A 20,249-nucleotide genomic window follows, 5' to 3' on the forward strand; every position below is an offset into this window, starting at 1 on the left:
TCCTCCTACAAGCTGAATCAAAACTGTAAAAATTTTTTTCATTTCAGAAACATCAAACAACTCCAAAAGGGGAGAGAGCCTCAAGTTTTACATTGTAGGAGATGCTTTTGCTTTGGAACCGATTGTTTGGCTCTGTGCTAATTGCTTAGTAATTATAGATAGCATTGAGGCTGCTCATTAACATTGGCTAATTTTGCTCATATACTCCAAGTAGGCAGGTACCCTAGTCACCTTGTTTTTACCATTATAGCCCCATCACATTGCAAGCTGCCTGACATGAATGAATGAGTGAATGAATGAATGAATGAATCCATAAATCTATAAAACAGGACCAGTTATTCCTACCTAAGATGGTTATTGTGGGGATAAAATGCAATAATGTAGTAGAAACATTAGCCTAGTTTCTGTCACAAGGTGAACATGCAACAAATACTAATTCTCCTTCCCACTCACTAGATGAATGCAAATGTATAATGTACTGTATTCTCAAGCTACACTAGTAGATAGGTCTTTGGTGTGATTGTATATGCACCTTTATAGCATTATGTTAAATAAGCAAAACTATTCACTAAGTCCAGGCATAAGAAAGTTGGTCTACTGCTTATGAAGAATCTAGAATTAAAATCACTTTTAGCAGTAACTTACCTGTATCAAGAAGGTGATAAAAAAGAAAATTCAGAATAGTACCTATTGTTCAAAGCACCTAGGAGGTTCTCAGACTCCTCAAGGTGATTCTTCTGTTCCTCACTACGATAGGCAGTTCAAGGATCTTTTCCAGAATACAAAGCCAAGAACTCCAGTTGTCAATTCTGAAAAGATGTTACTTGGTTCTAAGAATTAGAACATATCTGATAAGTGGTTTTGGAAGTGTGTCTGCAGGGTGTTCATAGGCATTAAGATAACTGCACGTTTTCAAGGCCAAATGTGTTTGGGAATTCCTGGGCTGACAAAAGTAAACCTGTCTTGTTACTATGAGACTTCACTGGGTTTTACTTTGGTGATGCACATTGTTTGGCAGAAGCCTTGTGAGCAGCATAGCTCTAGACACGTCCACCTTCTGGAAAACTGGCCCCATGTGTCCCAGACATGGCTGTAAAGCAAGAAGTTGAGAAAGTGGCATAGCACTAACAACCCTAGTGGATTTTGGCGACTTATCCAAAAGGCCAGAAGATGGGCAATAAGGATTTGGGAAATAAAAACATGGCCTAAAATGTTGAGTTTGGCAGATTTTCCCTTGCCTGTCACTCCAATTAGGAATTTGAAGTTGTAGCCAAAGATAGGTATCTTTCCTTCCATCAAGAAACAAATGTGTAGGTGTTAAAAACTGCAGTAATCTCCACTGATTCTTGCTGTCAGCCTTTGCCTCCCAGGCTAGGAACTTTGATCCTTTTGGTTTCCATGTAACAAAGTTCCTACCATCAAGATGGTAGACATTATTAACAGTGTCACTCGATTTAAAATGTTTTATTTAATTGTTTGTAGACCATGGAACCAGGAGAAACTTGGGAACAAAATCTATTTTGGATAAGCCTGAATAAAGAGGCTTCTGCCAGTGGGCAGGGGAACTGCTAAAGCCAGGGAAATGCAATTGCAAGTTTAGTGCTTGTTTCCCAGTAGCTCAGAGCAGTTCTCCTTGCCGGACATTATGACAGAGAATTAATTGGCGTTTCACTTTGCAATATCTTTTAAGAGTTCAAATGGCACCTTAGCATTTCTTTTAACTTTTCTGCGTTGATGCATATGTTCTGGGCTCTTTGGTATGTAGCATAGTTTAAGGACTTCATAAATATGTGTTGAGAATGATCCTAGGACCTCTATGAAGTTTAAGGACTTTTTGTGTTCATGGGTCATAAGGAAAGGATTTTAAAAGTATAACTTGACCATCAATCAAAAATGCCTAGCAACCATCTCTGTATCCATCAGTCTAAATTAGCAGCTGTTTGTAACACTAATTAGCGCAATTCCCCAGGGTGCAATATTTAGTCAACAAAAGCACTCAACTCTACTACTATTCACTACTTGTTGGTGAAAGGGTCAGGAGATGCAGTTAGATTCTCTACCCTCATTCAAACACTTGAAGCTCTTGTTTCCAGAGCTTATGCCTCTTCACTTGCATCTTTCAATCCCAGTATCATTACGTTTATGACGTTGTTGATTAGCCTTTCTCCTTCCCTCCTGTACAGCACTGAAAATCTGCCAGAAATACAACTATAGAAACTATATTTCTGTGAATTTTCAGCATTTTACAGGTATATTCTTTTTTAGCTGGGTGAAATTTACACAACATAAAATTAACCATTTTAAGGCTGAGTGTGGTGGCTCATACCTGTAATCCCAGCACTTTGGGAAGCCAAGGCCTCCCAAAGAGTGATCGTTTGGGCCCAGGAGTTCAAGACCAACCTGGGCAACATAGTGAGACTCCACTTCAAAAGAAACAACCATTTTGAAATGCACGATTCCGTGGCATTTAGAACATTCACATTGTTGTGTAGCCACCACCTCTATCAAGTTCCGAAACACTTCCATCATACCAAAAGTAAGCCTTATACTCATTAAGCAGTTACTCCCCATCTCCCCTCCCCTCTTAGCCCCTAGCAACCATCAATCTACTCCCTGTCTTTATGAATTTTTGCCTTTTTTGGACATTTCATACAAATGGATCATATGATATGTGGCCTTTTTGATAGCTTCTTCCACAGAGCATAATGTTTTTAGGTTTCATCCACATTGTAGCATGTGTCAGTGTTCCATCCCTTTTTATGGCTGAATAATATTCCGTTGTATAGATATACCCACAGGTGTAATTTTTAGAGCCAAGATATTTTATATTTGTAAATCCAAAGCTTTAAGAGCCATTAAGAGACTCAAAAGGACATATAACCCTTGGAGTAACTGGCCTGAAATTTTTCTAGATGAAATAGAAGAGTACGGATCTGAAATTCTCCTGCTTGCTGCTGCCAGCTAGCTTTGTGGCCTTGTGTAAATGAGCATCAATTTTCTTAATTAGAAAATAAGTAACTAGATTTAGTATTAAATTGTTTCAAGGTTGTTTCTTTGCTCAAAAATTCCCAGCACCCTACACAATACTCTGCATATAATAGCTCTTAAGAGTATTGTTTATGGAACTTAACGAAATACCAAACTCAACAAGACTACTAGTCCAGCATCATTTGATATGCTCAGAAATGGTATGCTTCATGCCACAATTCTCTTGTTTTTAAGAGAATCACTTGCATTTTTGAATCAAAGTGTTCATTATTAATAACTGAACCATCCAGATCAACCTGAGAGTACATAGAAGGAGATTGAGACACACCAGTGCCTTGCTTTTTAGTTTATACATGAGAACTCTAATCAGAAAACCTAAATGAAGAAGAGAAATAGTACATCCAGTGGGGGAATTTGTGAGAAAGCTCATGAATATTTTCCACAGCATCTGCTGGGAATATGGTGCAAGAAAATGAATACAAAGAGAAAGAAAATGAGCCAGACAAAAAACTCCCTTTTTAATGTTTATTTTAGAGAGGGGCTAGTAATTGATTTAACTAATCCAATATCTGGAAACATTCTTTTTTAATATTCACTTTGCCTTTTATGCAGTTTGAAATTTTGGAGACTCCGCTTTGAAGTGGAGCAGGGTTATGTCTGAAAGGAACAAACAGTTTCCCAGACAGATGTGTGAAGAAATGCCTGGAGCTACGCGCTTCTTGCTGGGGTTAGATGTGACCAGGCCAGACTGTTAAATACACAGCAACATGATATATGAATATTCTTTTGCTTTCACAGGGAATTTTTTTTTTCTGATAGTAAAAAGGAAGAGGGCAAGCAAGTCTGTTGTTTTCTCCAATTCCTTCACTTTTTTTTAAAGCTTGCATTCATTTGTTTTATGTTACTGTGTTGTGACATTTTGAGATGCCTCTTAAAACTCATGTGTAAAAAAGCACTTTTTAAAAGAGATTTCTTTTCCTTTTTTTCATTTCAATGCAGTGATGTTGAAAGTCATCTTGACATTTCTAAAGCATTGTTTTGTTTACGTTACAGAGTCTCCATGGCAACTGCATCCTCCCAGGTTCTAATTCCTGAAATCAACCTCAATGACACATTTGACACCTTTGCCTTAGATTTTTCCCGAGAGAAGAAATTGCTAGAATGTCTGGATTACCTTACAGGTATTGTCTTTTATGTTCTCTTTAATATTGTTCACATAAACACTTTGCCACCAGATCAGTTATTCCCCAATAACCAGAGGAATGGGCTTTTGACCTAGGAATGGCACTAATATTTCCATAAACAATTTCTGTGTACTTCCCTTTGTTTTTAACCAAAACAACACAGCCCATGACTAAACTGGGGACAGGAGAAAAAGGAGAATCTCAATCATTAAAAGCATACTTACCACTGTTTCCCTCACTCTCAAGGTGTGGGTGCTAAAAATAATCTCTCTCTTTGGTATTTTTCATATCATGGTAGTAAGGCAACTCACAATACATTAGCAGAGAAAAAATTGGCAGCTAACAGATTGGTTGTCTGCACTGCTTCATCTCCTTGTATTTGTGATCTTGTTTTAATTTGCACAACATCAAGTTGAGGTAAAGCATTATAATCCCCATTTTGCAAATGACAGAGATCAGCCATCTTGCTGGAAATCAGATAACTAGGGAGTGACAGAATTAGAATTTGGGGGGGGACCTGTACAAACTCCAAAAACTTCTGCTCTTTCTAGTAAAAGACTGAATTTCATCTTGGCAAAGTCACCATGGCAAAGGTCTCAAATTCACGTTGGAATTCCTAGTGCTGTGTTTCAGTGTGCTTCCTGGTTGGTGTTTTGTTTTGTTTTGTTTCTCCCTTGGTTGAGCTTAAAAAACAAAAACAACAACAAAACAACAAAAACCTCAGGCCACTCCTATTCCTAACCATGCTTCTAAATTTTTCTTTGCTGTCAACTTCTAAAGCAGGAACTGAGAACATACACTGATAGAATTTGGACTGTTTAGACAACCTTATTTGTGTTAGCCAAAGCCACCAGTGCCTGTGACTTCAGGAAAGCACAATGTACACAGTGAAGCCAGATGTGCACTGCACTTAAGACCTACAGCCTTCAACAGACTACATCCCTAACTTAGCGTGACATGAGCTTCTCAATTCCAATTCTGTGTGTACATGTTTGTGGGAAAGCAATTGAACAAGGTGGAGCAGGAGAGAGGGAATATTGTGTGATGTTTGTTTTTACAGTCTGTGGATAGAAGGTCAGGAGTTCTATATTCAGGGAGCATTATACCCAGAAGATGAGCATTTTTTCTTTGCTAGGACCCAATGTGCTGTTTTTAGCCTTTCTGCACTGTCAAGCAAGGCAGGCATTCCACAAACTTCTTATCTTATGTAACTCTCTCTTTCAAACATACCGCTCCTATTAAGGAAGAAAGAAATTGACTAAAAAAGCATTTACCGTATGGAACTAAACTTGGTTTCAAATACTTGTGTACATAATGCCCTCCTATGTAAGCTTTTAACTCTGAGATTTATTTAAACTGACACTATCCAATAAAACTTTCTATGATGATAGATATGTTCTATATCTGTACTATCCAGTGTTAGCTGAATCCCACATGGGGCTATTGAAAACTCGAAGTGTGTCTAGTGAATTTTTACTTTTATTTAACTTTAACTAAATTTAATTGAAATTTAAAACACCACATGTAGCTCATGGCTATTGTATTGAACAGTGCAGATCTAGACTTTCTCCGGCTAAGCTGTTTTTTACAATGGCATCCTGTTAAAAATCTCCTTTTTCTTATATCATTTGGGAATGAGTCAAGTTGCAACAAAAAATCCAACTAGCAGTGAATAAAACCATCAAGGAGTGTTTGTATTATAGACACAAGAGAAGCCTGTGTTCCAGGACTGAGCAGTGGTTCAGTGATGACCTCAGACCCCAGGCTCTTTCTTTTTTCCTCCTCTGCCACCTTCATTGTGTTGCCTTTCTGACACATGATCACAACATGACTACTCCACCTCCAAGTGTTGTGCTCAAGCTCTAGGCAAAAAGAAAGGGGTGGAGGGGAAACGATGGACAAAATGCTCTGCCAGTGAAGTCTGTTTATCAGAAAAACAAAAAACTTGATCAGAAGACCCACCTAGCAAACTTCCACTTATGTCTGGTGGGCCATATCTGTGTTACAAGGTCATGTCCAAGGGCAGAAAAGACTGGAAAATTAAGTATTTGCCTAGGCACATGGCCATTCTGCCCAGAATCAGTCTTATTGACAAGAATGTGCCCTTGCCATTTCCCAATAATTATTTCATAGTATTTCAACAACATATGCCCATTTTAATCTCTATAGGAATGCGAAAGTATTGATTAAAGGGGAAATTGTGAAAGTAGTTTGGACTGAATTGTAACATACACCATATTTCATCCCGATGGCTGTTTATTTCAAACTAAAGGCCATATGGGGTACCTGCTATTATGTCTTCTGAGCTGTCAACCCCAAGTACAAATTCAGTCCATTTCTAGACATAACATCGATCCTGACCATAACATATGATGCTTGGCTGATACTGCCAAGTCCAAATAGTTTATGCCATTTGTAAGCAGGAAATGAAGTGTTTGTGGAGTATTAGCCCACCATTCCTTGGGTGGTGTTTGTGACAGAGACAAGAAAATAACACTTCTGGTACCAATTCCATGAGTATTGAAATTGGCAGCATGCTGCTGTTCTCATTTACACTAAATTGAGTATTGACTTCTCAGGACAAACTCATTGGGTTTACAGTCAAAATAAGGTTAGCCTGTCTCATTGTAAAAACAAGATTTTTTTTTCCTATGACATGCCTCTAAGTGGTATGTCAAGTTAATAACCCATAGAGGTGACATTTCCTTCCTGATTATGGCTACTACCATGTGTCTCACAGGTACTTGCCTATTTTGAACATACGTTTTCTTTCTATTTAATCATATATTGCAATACAGAAAGAACAAAATTTTTCTACAATGGAGAAATAATTCAATGAACTGTCTAAATTGTGGGAGAGTAAGTATTTCTTTACTGATCCATGCAGGAGTGATCCCACACCAACAGGGACCACACAGACAATAATAAGCACATTTTACGATGCAGCTGGACCTCCTCTGTGGAATGCATATCCTGACTGGTGTCACTGATTCATGCGCATCCAAGTCGTACCACATGACACCGAATCTCACATGTGAATACTTCAGGAGACAGATGTACAAATACATATTCAATAAAGAATGCTTTAAAGGTTATGTAGAGCCCTTCTATCTTAATGCACAATTTAATGCCATGCCTGTCACGTTGGAGGTGCTCAACAGTGTTTCTGGAATTCAGAACCAATAGATAAAGCTAAGCTAATTGAGTTAATACCGTAGACTTGCTTCTATGATATTTGTCCTAGAGGTATATTCAAAAAGCAAAGTGAAGACTACTAACACAGAGTTTAAATTTACAGTTTTTATAAACTTTTCTTCCTCTTTGGGTTTGCTTAGGACTCATCAATTCTAATCATAATTTAGAACAGGAAAGAACTCTAAAATAGTATAAGCAAAGGTTGCTCCTAATTTGTAGAATGCAGGTATATTTCTCCTTTTGAAGCTAGATTCTAATGGATAGCAGAGTGGAAGTAAAGGCCCTGGATCAATTCTCTAAACCAGTGGTCAGCAAATTTTGACTGCAAACCACCAGATGGTAGACATTTTAGGCTTTGCAGGCCATATGGCCACAACTACTCAACTTTGCTGTTGCTCCAAAGCAGCCATAGACAATACATAAATGAATGAATCTGGCTGTGTTCCAATAAAACTTTATTTACAAAAATAGGCAGTGGGCCAGACTTGGCTCACAGTCACAGTTTGCCAACCCCTCCCTCTTAAATATTATTTACAATGCAAAGCACTCATTTTCTCATATTTTCCTTGCTCACATACTCTTCTCATAAAACCAGTTACTGAAATCAATTCAGTAGAAGTCATTTTAAACTCATTATTTTGGTAGGACTTAGACTTCCCTGCTCCAGAATGTGTTAAAGAAATAAAACAGCAGCCTTCTACAATGATAAATTAACCAAATGCCAAAAAAAAGTTTTTTCCTTGGGGAAGGAAAATGTACCCTTTAGATATGATTAACTATTAATCATGGTCTTCTTAATTTGAAATATCGCATGAGTTGAGAAATCAGAAGAAAATAGGGCTGGACTAATAAGTTCTTTTTTTATATATAAGTCATCAAAACATCTATTGAAAGAAAAATTCAAACAATTATGTGGCTGATTTTTTGTAGGATAACAAAGATAAGTATTTTTTCAGTTGGATGCCTAAATATATAAGTATCTGGCACCATGTATTAATAGATCAGGGGTTGGTGAATTTTAGGTTACAGCCCAAATCTGACCCTCCACCTATATTTGTAAATAAAGTTTTATTGGAACCTGGCCATGCCCACATGTGTAAGTTGTAACTGTTTTCATGCCACAATGGCAGAGTTGACTAGTTGCAACAGAGACTGTATGGCCCACAAAGCTGGAAACATTTACCATCAAGGCCTTTACTGAAAAAGTTAGCCAACCTCCCAAAGTGAATGCAACTATGAAACTTTATCTTGTTTACTTTTTATTTGACATGTTTTCCTTCATGCACAAGAAAGTATTGTTTAACCTCCCAAACATATTCTCATGATCTCATGGTAAACACAGAAAGTCCATACTGGCTGACTGTAGTCACATTCCTTATTAAAAACAAAAGCAATAACCAGCCAATCAAATATTCTTTAGATTGGGGTCACCATCTCTAGAATAGTAGTCCTGATGGACCTATTGAGAAAGACCTGCTTAACTGTCAAACATCTCCTCCGAAATGGTATCCCAGTGGTGTGTGCTTTCCCACTGATAAGCATTCTTGACCCCCACAGCTCCCAACCCTCCCACAATTAGAGAAGAGCTCTGCACAGCTTCATATGACACCATCACTGTGCATTGGACCTCCGATGATGAATTCAGTGTGGTCTCCTACGAACTCCAGTACACCATATTCACCGGACAAGCCAACGTCGTTAGTGAGTATCTCATGGCCTATTTATTTCTCTCTTTGGTGGCTTTCTTCAGATTTACTGCATTCCTGAATTTAAACGTCAAAGGAAGACAAGGAAGGAAAGAACACACAGTATTTATTGACTTGTCTTTCTTGAACAAGAAAGTGATAGCACTCACTTGTACTACACTAGTAAAAACAGCTGGCTAAATATTGATGAAAATTAATGACCTCTAGCAAACCACATGGATGATTCTCACAAATATATTGTTAAGGGAAAGAAACCAGAAACAAATATATATATATATGGTATTAATCCACATATAGGTTCATAACTTAAAGATCAAAATAAACTATTTTGCTTAAAGAAACATTCATAGGTGTTAAAGCTATAAACCATGGGCAACCTAGTGAAACCCCATCTCTACAAAAAATACAAAAAAATACAGAACTTAGCAGGGTGTGGTGACACACACCTGTAGTCCCAACTACCCAGGAGGCTGAGGCAGGAGGATGACTTGAGCCCAAGAAGCAGAGGTTGCAGTGAGCAGAGATCACACCACTGCACTCCAGACAGGGCAACAGAGTGAAAATGCTGTCTCAAAAAAATAAAAATAAAAAGTCAGGATGACGGCTACCTCCAGGATTAAAGGGAAAATGGCACCACTGGAATGAAATATATGGGGGTTCTTGGAGTTAATGGCAATTTCTAGGTGAAAGTTACATGCTTTAGTCATTATATCATACATTTAGTTTTATGTACTTTCCTGAGTGTTACTTCACATATTTTAAAAGAAAAGATTTAATAAAATAAATAGCCAAAGAATGTTAAATACCTGGTCCCATTCAGAGGAGACCTGGGCCCATCACTTAAAATGTCAGTAACTGGCTCCACCTGGGAAGAATTTCCAACCTTACCTGAAACATTAGAGGTGCCCCCTCTCACTGAGGCCTATTTGATATCTGGCATCAGAGATAACTTGGTAATTTCAAATAGCAGTAGTAGCTGGCCACAGAGATGGTAATAGAGGAAGCAGTCCTCCAACCCACAGAGTTCTTTAAACTGAACTGAGCAAATGGCAATGAACCAGAAGACATGGCTTTTCACGGGAGTAAGTTTGAAACTTCTTTAACAAAGAAACATACAATATGTCAAAGTAGAACAGAATAGAATAGCGATCATGTTTCAACAAAGAGATGTTTTGAACAAATTCGTATCAATTTAATGTGCTTTTATTATATAAACCTTTTCTCTCTTAACTACAAACTGTTCTTTCCTCGCACAAGTAATTCTGAGTCATACGATGCTTAACATAGAAATTTGATTTAGGATTAATTAAAAGAGTGATGCAAAAATACACCAAGTTCTATGGGACTAAAGTGTAAATGACCCATACCAACAAATGGCTCCCCCTACCTTCCTTATATCCACTCTCCCCAACTTCTCCAACTTCCTCTCCTCAACTCCCTCACCTTCTACCCTATAATTGGCCTGCCTTTAAAGCTTTTATTAAAATCTTGCCATTTACCAAGAATGTATAATTTTTTAATGAAAGTGGAGAAAGTCATGAAATGTCAAGAACAGCTCTGGCAAACTGCTTAAGTAGGTAGGGAATATAGAAAGGTCAGAAATGGTGAGTGGGACAAAAATGTCTTGGGGGAAGTTGTGGTTAAACTAAGTCTTGAAAAAAAGCAGGTGCATTTTAGCAAGTTAAGGCTGTACCAGACAGCTATGTCATCATAAGCAAACCTATCAAGATGTAACATAGCAGGGTATATTGGGAGATCTTGCCTAATTAAGGCTGGCTGGTAAGTGAAGAAAGGGAGACAGTGAGAAATGAAGACAGAGAAATAGAACCAGGGCTCAAACCCATATTGGCCTAGCTCCAAAAAGCACATGTTCTTAATCCTTAATCCTCAGTCACTTAATCCTAATTCACAGGCAAGAGCTAGATTGCAGAGGGCTACCCAGGCCATACCATGTTTGGATTTTACCCTGTGGGCTTGAGAGTCATGCAGGAGAGTAGTGTGATCAGAGATATAATTAGAAGGTGACTCAGGAGCACTGTGGAGAGTGGAGAGGAACAGGGCAGGACTAGAAGCAGAGACATCAGCTGGGAAGTTTCCTAGTAATTCACCAAGGCAGAAATAGCCAGGACCTGCAAATGGCACCAGCATCAGAGATGGAAAGGAAAAGATAATTCCAGGAAGGCTTCTCTGCATCTGGCCCATTTCCCTGGGAAAAAAATCATCACTGTCCTCAGATATTTGAAGTGCTTTTTGGGGCAAGTCGGAGAAGCACTGTATAGCAATGGTTTAGTAACATTTTGCTCTCCTTCTACGATTTTGAATTCTTCTGGTATCATTCCTCATTCCTGACTTTATATGCCCTACTGCAAATCATAAAGAAATACTAATTCTCTAAAATATTTTTCTATATGTGCATATCATACATAATTCTTTACCTTGTTTTTTTCAATAAATATTATGTCTGAGATATCATTCCATTTCAGCACAAAGAACTGCCTCATTCCTTTTTGAGGCAGTATCATATCCTATTGTAAAGATATACTCTAATTCATTTATCCCATCTTCTATAGATGTGTATTTAGCTTGTTTCCAATCTTTGGCCCTTACAAACAATGCCCCAGTATCTCCAAGGATGTTCAAGATATCCTTGCCTATCTTTCCTTCCACACATGGGGAATTATATCTGTAGTATAATCTCTTGAGGTGCAATTTCTAGGAAAAGATTATTTGCATTTTAATTTTACTTGACATTGCCACATTGCACTTCAGAGAGATGACATGATTTTTAAATGCATTTTTCCAGCTGTATGAGCTTATATTTCACTGGTCTTGGCTGCATATACCATAAACTTAACATGGAATTAAAGTCTAGTAAAATTTTAAACCTTGATTGTGCTTCACCATAAACCCGAAACACAAGTTAATCTATGATCACTAATATCATACCAAATAGTCACTCCTTCATATAAGCAGTGATTCTCAACAGGGACATTTTTGCCCCCTAAGGGACATTTGACAATGTCTCTAGAGACTTTGGGTTCTCAAAATCTGGGAGGAGAGAGTGCTATTGGCATCTAGTGGGTAGAAGTGAGGGATGATGGGAAATCTCCCACAATGCACAAGAAATCCCCCAACAACAAAGAACTATCTGGCCCAAAATGTCAGTAATGTCGAAGTTGAGAAACCCTAATTTAAAGCAAGGTAAATGTATAATATCTACATGATTACATGCCAAATACTGAGACCATAAAACACTGATCCACACACACACTACTATACTATGTAGCATGGAAGGAAAAACACAACAAAAAGGGGGGAATATAATTAATGTATTTTGTCTTCACTTAAGGAATTGTTTTCTCAATATTTTGTGATTAATATCACTAGCATATTTGGGATAAACTGAACTGGGGATTGTATCAAACTTGAAGAAGATGAAATTCAAAAGATGATCAGAAATTTCAAGGTAAGAGAAAAGAAGCACGTGAAGGTCTGAGAAGAGCAGGTAGAAAATGGAGAGATGATTCATTGCAAAACACCGAGGGAAGGTTCTCTGAAAATACATAGAGGACTGATAGAACAGATGTCTGTTGATGAGTGAATAGTCTAACCAGAAAAAGAAAACATTTAGAGTCATTTTACACCAAAAGAGTGGTTCTTGGCCCATGTGAGAAATGCTGTATTTCTCTTAAATCATTTTTGTCTGATTCAGGAAAAGTGCTAACAGTTTTCTATTGCTGCGAAACAAATTTCCAAAAACTTAGCAGTTTAAAACAATACCCACTTATTATTTCAGTTTCCATGGGTTAGGATTCTGGGCATAGTTGAGCTGGGTCTTCTTCTTAGGTTGTCACAGTCTGAAATTAAGGTGTTGGCTAGGCTGCATTCATCTGGAGACTCAACTTAGGAAGACTCTACTTCTTAGCTCTCTCCATTTGTTGACAAAACTGTTTCATTGTGGTTGTGGAATTCATGGCAGCTTGCTTCATCAAGGCCAGCAAGGGAGAGAGTGTGCTACTTCAAACCTCCCACCTCCAAACCTGCCTTTAAAGGGCTCACTTGATTAGGTCAGACCCACCCAGAATAATCTGCCATTTGATTAACTCCAAATGAAATGATTAGGGACCTTAATTATATCTGTAAACTCCCTTTGCCTTCACCTTTGTCATATAATATAATCACAGGAGTAATAAAAGTGATAGACCTTTGTCCTTTGCCATATTCTGTTGGTTAGAAGCAGGTGACAGGTCCTGTTTACACTAGGGAGAGAATATTACACAGTTATGAATACCAGGGAGTTGGAATCCTGGGGACCATCCTGGAGCATGTCTTCCTCAGATAGTTATGTCTCTCCTGAAATTTCTTTTTTTTCTTTTATTCTTATATATATATTTATCCCAGGCTGGAGTGCAGTGTCATGATCTCGGCTCACTGCAACCTCCACCCCCAGAGTTCAAATGATTCTCGTGCCTCAGCTTCCCAAGTAGCTGGGATTACAGGTATGTGCTACCACGCCTGGCTAATTTTTGTATTTTTAGTAGAGATGGGATTTCGCCACGTTGGCCAGGCTGGTCTCAACTCCTGGCCTCAAGTGATCCACCCACCTTGGCCTCCCAAAGTGTTGGGATTATAGGCGTGAGCCACTGTACCCAGCCCTCTCCTGAAATTTCTTAAATCAAATCGTCATGGGCATTTTGGGAGTACATGTAGCCTTGGCCTTGACTGACGGGCTCTGTATCCGTTGGCTTTTGCTGAATAGCCAACAATCACAGGGCCTAAGTAGAATTTAACAACAACTTATTGCTTATGCATCTGGAGTCAACTGAGTGTCAACTAGGAAGCCCTGCTGATCTTGGCTCCCTCACATGGCAGGCTGGTAACTGTGGCAACCCGACTGCTGCACATCTCTCTCATCCTCCTGCAATCCAGCTCAAGTCTGTTCTCCCCCTGATTGCAGAGACGAAGGAGTAAGGGCAGGCTCAATTACACACATTCTTTTTAAGCCCCTGTCTGTGTCACATTAGCTAACATGCTGTTTGTCAAAGAAGTCCCCTGGGTGAGCCCAGAGTGAGGATACGACCTGCAAAATTACAAGGAAGGAGCAAGGAATTGGGGCCAAAAGGCCCTAATTCAATACCAGAGCTTCACCTCATCCCCAAAATGAAAGGAAGATATTTATTGCTTGAAACTGAGGATTTCTCACTTGGCTAAACTGTGACCAACTTGATTTCTGTGCTATTTGCATCGAAAATAATACCAAACATGATGCATTAATAGAATAGATGATGCAAAAAGGTCATGCATAAAACAATTCAACAAGAACAAAACTACTGAGTATAATGAACTCAGAACTTTATGTTGGGTGATTCCAGAGATGTTTTATTCCCAGAAACCAGTTGCCATAAAAAGAGAAATGCAAATGGCTTAGTGAAGATTATCAACCTTTAATGCATAGATGCCAGAAAGGCCCATTCTCCCAGGATGGAAGAAAAACAGTGAAACTGCTGGTGCTGACCAAACTTGGATACTCTCATCGGGTTGTTTGTATCAGGATGTGTTCCTCCCTTTATGCCCATTAAACCAGAATAGTGAAGTCCTAATGCCTACAGGATCAATTTGCGACAAAGAAAGAATTCATTCAGATAAAAAGCTAACTGAGATGCAAACATTTTCAAATTATTTTCTTCTTAAATATTTTTCACATTTGTAGTGACCAAGGGAGACCTGGATTTGAATCTTGACTTTGGACCTCACTAGCTCTGCAGTCTTGAGCGAATTATTTAATGTCCTCCTAATCTGTTTCCTCATCTGTAAGAATGGATAGTGTTTTAGCTTCACATGGTTGAGATAATAAAAGTAAAGACCTTAGTCTTGTGTTTGCCACAGTGGTAACACATAGATATTCAAAGTTATTATTCCTACAAAAATACAAACTGTACTCGCCCATAATTGCATTTTAAAAGAAAGACCAATTTTGCAATTTTCCAGGAGTATCTGCATGATAGCATTTTACACAATCATTATGTGAAAGGCTTTCCTTGAATGTTGTTAAATAATCTGTCCTATTATTTGGAGAAATATCCTTTGCAGATGTTGTATTGCATGACAAGATCTAATGCTAAAACTCTACTGAAAATGAGAAGATATAATGCTCAAGACCTGGCTGTAGCTCCTTATGTCACTAGAAAATCTTTTACTGTCTCTAGGTCATGGTTCCTTCACTCATCCTAATAAATTGTAGTTAATTGCCTTCAACTGGCGTTAGTGAAGGAGACTTAGATAATATCTATGGAGCTTTTTCAATCTTATGAAAAGGCCCTCACTAATGAAATACATACATTCAAATGCAAAAGTAATGACATTAATTTTTATTTTTTATTTTTATTAATAGAGTTATGACTATAGATGTTAATGAATTGCTTATCAATAACTAGATATTTATTTAATTTTACAACGTTTTCCACGTTTTTTCTAAAACTACTTTTGATGCGTCATTTTAAATCTTAAATTGGGTCCTTTCCCCAGCAGCCTATTCTTATTCTTAGCAGAAATCAAAAGCTGCATTTTTTTCAAGCCTTAATGGCTAAGTAGTTATCTGCTTTTAATTTATTGTAGTCACTTAGAAAACATTCATGAAAGTTATTAAACATATACTATTTTTACAGAGAAGAAGGAAAGGAATGTTCACTTTTGTCCAGTCTGTTGGAAGAGACAAAGGATGTTAGAAACCAGTGTGCAGCCTCTCCTAAGACTGTCCACATTTTGTGACATTTTTACACATAATTTTTTGTGGCAAGATGACAGTTGCCATACAAGGCTCTGAAATCCCAGATGTAATTAAGATTTTATAATGAGCCACATTATGTAGGGAAATGCTTCTAATCCATTATGAATGAAAAAAAAAGTGTAAAATCAAAAAACTCAATTAGGTTTCATTGTGGACAAATTATTTTCCAAGCTCCATTGTTATTTTAAACTGAGTCGGAGGAGGTGAATGTTGGAACACCCTCAAAGATGATTGAAAATGAGTTTGGAGAAAAGTGAAGTTTCAATCAGGATGGTTGTGTGGGTGTTTCATAAAGAGATGAATAAAACCTGGTCAAAAGTCCTAACACAGTAGGGTGTCAAGGCAGAGAAGTCTTGCTTAAGCAAACTCAGTGTCATATGCAAGAAGTTAGGTGGTGCTGGCGTAAGACCAACACCAGTAATGCTGCACTCCAAGTCACCCCACTTACTCCAGCCCCCAAAAGAAAATTGTCAGTGTTGCTTTCCTGGCATTTTTAATCAACTTCTCAATTATTATCTTGGCAATAATAATAACATAAAGGTAAACCTAAACAGTAATAGTTGTTAGTATTCATGAAAGTAGATTGTCCCAGTATAAAGCTAACCAATGAAATTTTACTACTTTATAAACATTTTGTTCTTTTAATTTTCGAGGAAAAAAATAGGGACCTCTTCAAAATAATCAGGATAGTCAGAGTCCCTTTTTGTCTGGAAAAGGTTTCTGAAACATAAAATCTTTGTTGGGCTAAGACTTTGGACTTTAGGCCAAGTTACAGTTTGCAGCAATTTCAGACATCTGCTTTATGATGTTGCTGAAAGCGTTCCCCCACCACATTAAACCCAGCTTTTGGGTTGTACAGTGATGTAAAGTTTATTGAAACATTTTTACACTTGCTTTCTTTGACCACAATAGTCATTTTATTGTAACATATTCAATTAAACAGGAACAGTGTAAAAGCAGTGAAATTGATAGGATTCTCATTTGAATCTACTGGATGCCTTAATTTTTCTCATTTGTGGCTGACTGCCGTTGACAAAGATCTAGGAATATGAGTAGACTATCCTACATAATAGAAAAGCTACTTTTTTGTTTTATTACTATTGTAATAATATTAAGTACCTAAAGAGAGTTATAGGCCTCTTGGGGCCCAGAACTCAGAGTTCAAAATGACCCTTCTTTGATTGGATCAAAATCTAATATTTGGCTGTGGCATTATCCAGAAGTATGGAGTTTATTATAGCTATGTTCAAGGAAAAGGTAAGGTGAAGGAAGATCAGAAGGGATATATAGTAAGGAAATTCCCATGTTACTAAACTATTTGTGGATGTTTTCCTGCATCTTATACAAATGAGAATTGGTAGGAAAACAGAGGGCTAAGAGTTAGAGAAAATAAATTTGGGGAGGAGGGATGGATTGTGCCTCTTTTTGCTCTGCTGAATCTCCAAATATAAACACACACACACTCAAACCCTTCTATGAGTCCTAAATTACATTCTTGCTTCAAGCTGGCTTTTTCAAATCTGGCAGTCCACTGGCGAAAATGTTTGCAGGTAGAAAAAAAAAAAAAAGAGGCAACAGAAAATTCACAAGACCAAATATATGTGAGTGTGTGTGTGTGTGTGTGTGTATGTGTGTGTATCTTTAGACATCTATCTATCTATCTATCTATCTATCTATCTATCTATATATATATATATAAAATTCACTGATGTGTACTTGAAAATACTATGCACCCAAGATGGAAATCATATAAGGTGAATTTTCACAACTGACAAAATACTTTTAACTTTTTTTCAACTGTGACAATACCATGAATACTTTTTAACTCAAAAGATGGAGAAAGTATTCAGTAAGATTCAAAGACAGGCTTCAGGAGCCTGTGACTACCTTGAAACGCTATGCAAATATTTGTGGTTTGGTATGTATATGCATTTGTGAATTTCTTTCTACAGAAAGGTTTTATTAGATTCTCAACGAGGTGAGACCAAAAAAAAGATTAAGGGACTGCTTTTTGAGAGTCTGGTAAAGTATAAGTTGCCTCAAGATCAAAGGAACTAACCCTTTGACTTGCAAATCAACTGAAAGAAGAGTTGGGTGGTGGCTTTGGAGTCCTCTGTAAGTGAAGGAGGCCCAGCCCTCTCCCAGGGACCACTGAAGGAAATCAACAGAGTCAGGAAACTTCTTGACAGCCTGGTCACCAGGGGTTTGGGAAAAGGTTCTATTGGAGTGGAGACTGATGGATGGAAAAAAGAGAGAGGGAAATTGGACCTGATACCAAAGAGATGTTTTCAGCCGTCAACCAGCTGCAAAACAAAATGGGCTTCCTTTTCCTACATATTCTTCCAAGCATTATAAATCCTCGGTCTGCTCCCCAACCCACATCCTACAGGATGCAGCCAGAGCAACAGCCCCACTCCACTCTGGAACCAGTCATCCTAGGGATGCAGCTGGTCAAAAATCCCTGTGGACGCTTTCTCAAGATCTGCACCAGACCCTGAGCTGCCCAGGTGTTGCTGCTCCAGAATTCTCTTAGGAATATGTCTCCTACATCAGTTAGTTACAGCCACACTAATACAAGATCACAAACGATCCTGATGATCATTTCTTAGCTTCCCTGTTGGAGGTTGGTTGGTGTTGGCTGATCTCTGCTTGGTTCACTCCTGCACTGGCTGGGCGTTGGCTGTGTGGTAAAGCTGTTCCCTGTCTCATCCTGTTGGAATGAACAGAGTATCCTAGGAATATTTTCTCCAGAGCAGTGGCAGACACAAAGGGTCAACAGAAATCCTCAAGGCTTTGTCATGCCTACTCTTGCAACTAGCACATTGTCATTTCAGCCTCATCCTATTGACTAAAGTAAGTCACTTGACCAAATTCAAAGCTGTGTGACAGGGAAATATATTGCACCTCTTTAGAAGGAGCACCTGCAAAGTCATTTGGGCCTGGATATACAGGGCAGGGAGAATTTTGGAGACAAAAATGCAATCTGCCACATCTATATTAGTGAAGTCAATTTTTCATATGTGGCTATCAGAACAAAGCACTTCACTTACCAACACTATTCAAATAAATTGAAATTATTCAATTTAAAATTATGCAAGCATTGCTCCCCTTGTGCCAAAGAACTGCACCATGTCTGATTGGCTTTGCAGGTCTGTGTAACTCGGCTGATAGCTGGATGATAGTACCCAACATCAAGCAGAACCACTACACGGTACACGGTCTGCAGAGCGGCACCAAGTACATCTTCATGGTCAAGGCCATCAACCAGGCGGGCAGCCGCAGCAGTGAGCCTGGGAAGTTGAAGACAAACAGTAAGTGCTGTGAACTCAACAGAGCTGTCATGTCTTATCTGCTCTTCTTTCAGCTGACTCTGTCCCCCTTTCTTTTCCTTTCCTCTCTCTTGGGTATCATTGACAGCCCCCCAAAACAAGTAAAAAGCCAGTGTGGAATAATGGAATTTGCATCAGATACCTCTAGGTCCCAAAACTGATTTCTATTCCTTCACAGCCGTGAGACCATTACTCTCTCTGAACTTGAGTCTTCTCATTTTTTTTTTATTATACTTTAAGTTCTAGGGTACATGTGCACAACGTGCAGGTTTGTTACATATGTATACATGTGCCATGTTAGTGTGCTGCACCCATTAACTGGTAATTTACATTAGGTATATCGCCTAATGCTATCCCTCCCCCCTACCCCCTACCCACAATAGGACCCGGTGTGTGATGTTCCTCTTCCTGTGTCCAAGTGATCTCATTGTTCAGTTCCCACCTATGAGTGAGAACATGCGGTATTTGGTTTTCTGTTCTTGTGATAGTTTGCTGAGAATGATGGTTTCCAGCTTCATCCATGTCCCTACAAAGGACACGAACTCATCCTTTTTTATGACTGCATCATATTCCATGGTGTATATGTGACACATTTTCTTAATCCAGTCTGTCACTGATGGGCATTTGGGTTGATTCCAAGTCTTTGCTATTGTGAATAGTGCCGCAATAAACATACGTGTGCATGTGTCTTTATAGCAGCATGACTTATAATGCTTTGGGTATATCCCCAGTAATGGGATGGCTGAGTCAAATGGTATTTCTAGTTCTAGATCCTTGAGGAATCGCCACACTGTTTTCCACAATGGTTGAACTAGTTTACAGTCCCACCAACAGTGTAAAACTGTTCCTATTTCTCCACATCCTTTCCAGCACCTGTTGTTTCCTGATTTTTTAATGACTGCCATTCTAACTGGTGTGAGATGGTATCTCATTGTGGTTTTGATTTACATTTCTCTGATTGCCAGTGATGATGAGCATTTTTTCATGTGTCTGTTGGCTGTATGAATGTCTTCTTTTGAGAAATGTCTGTTCATATCCTTTGCCCACTTTTTGATGGGGT

General features: G+C 38.4%; 1 protein-coding gene across 3 annotated transcripts in view; it reads left to right on the forward strand.

Moving 5' to 3' along the window:
* The window catches only part of MID1 (midline 1), a 172,712-nt gene that overhangs the window by 137,395 nt on the left and 15,068 nt on the right, over positions 1-20,249 (forward strand). For all 3 annotated transcript variants that reach the window (XM_011966829.1, XM_011966831.1, XM_011966830.1), the window contains exons 6-8: positions 4,042-4,169; positions 8,925-9,068; positions 19,010-19,171. In XM_011966829.1, the coding sequence (XP_011822219.1) occupies positions 4,042-4,169; positions 8,925-9,068; positions 19,010-19,171 (434 nt within the window). The remainder of the gene's footprint in view (positions 1-4,041; positions 4,170-8,924; positions 9,069-19,009; positions 19,172-20,249) is intronic.

Source organism: Mandrillus leucophaeus, unplaced genomic scaffold (assembly GCF_000951045.1).
Source record: "Mandrillus leucophaeus isolate KB7577 unplaced genomic scaffold, Mleu.le_1.0 Scaffold777, whole genome shotgun sequence".
NCBI lineage: Eukaryota > Metazoa > Chordata > Mammalia > Primates > Cercopithecidae > Mandrillus > Mandrillus leucophaeus.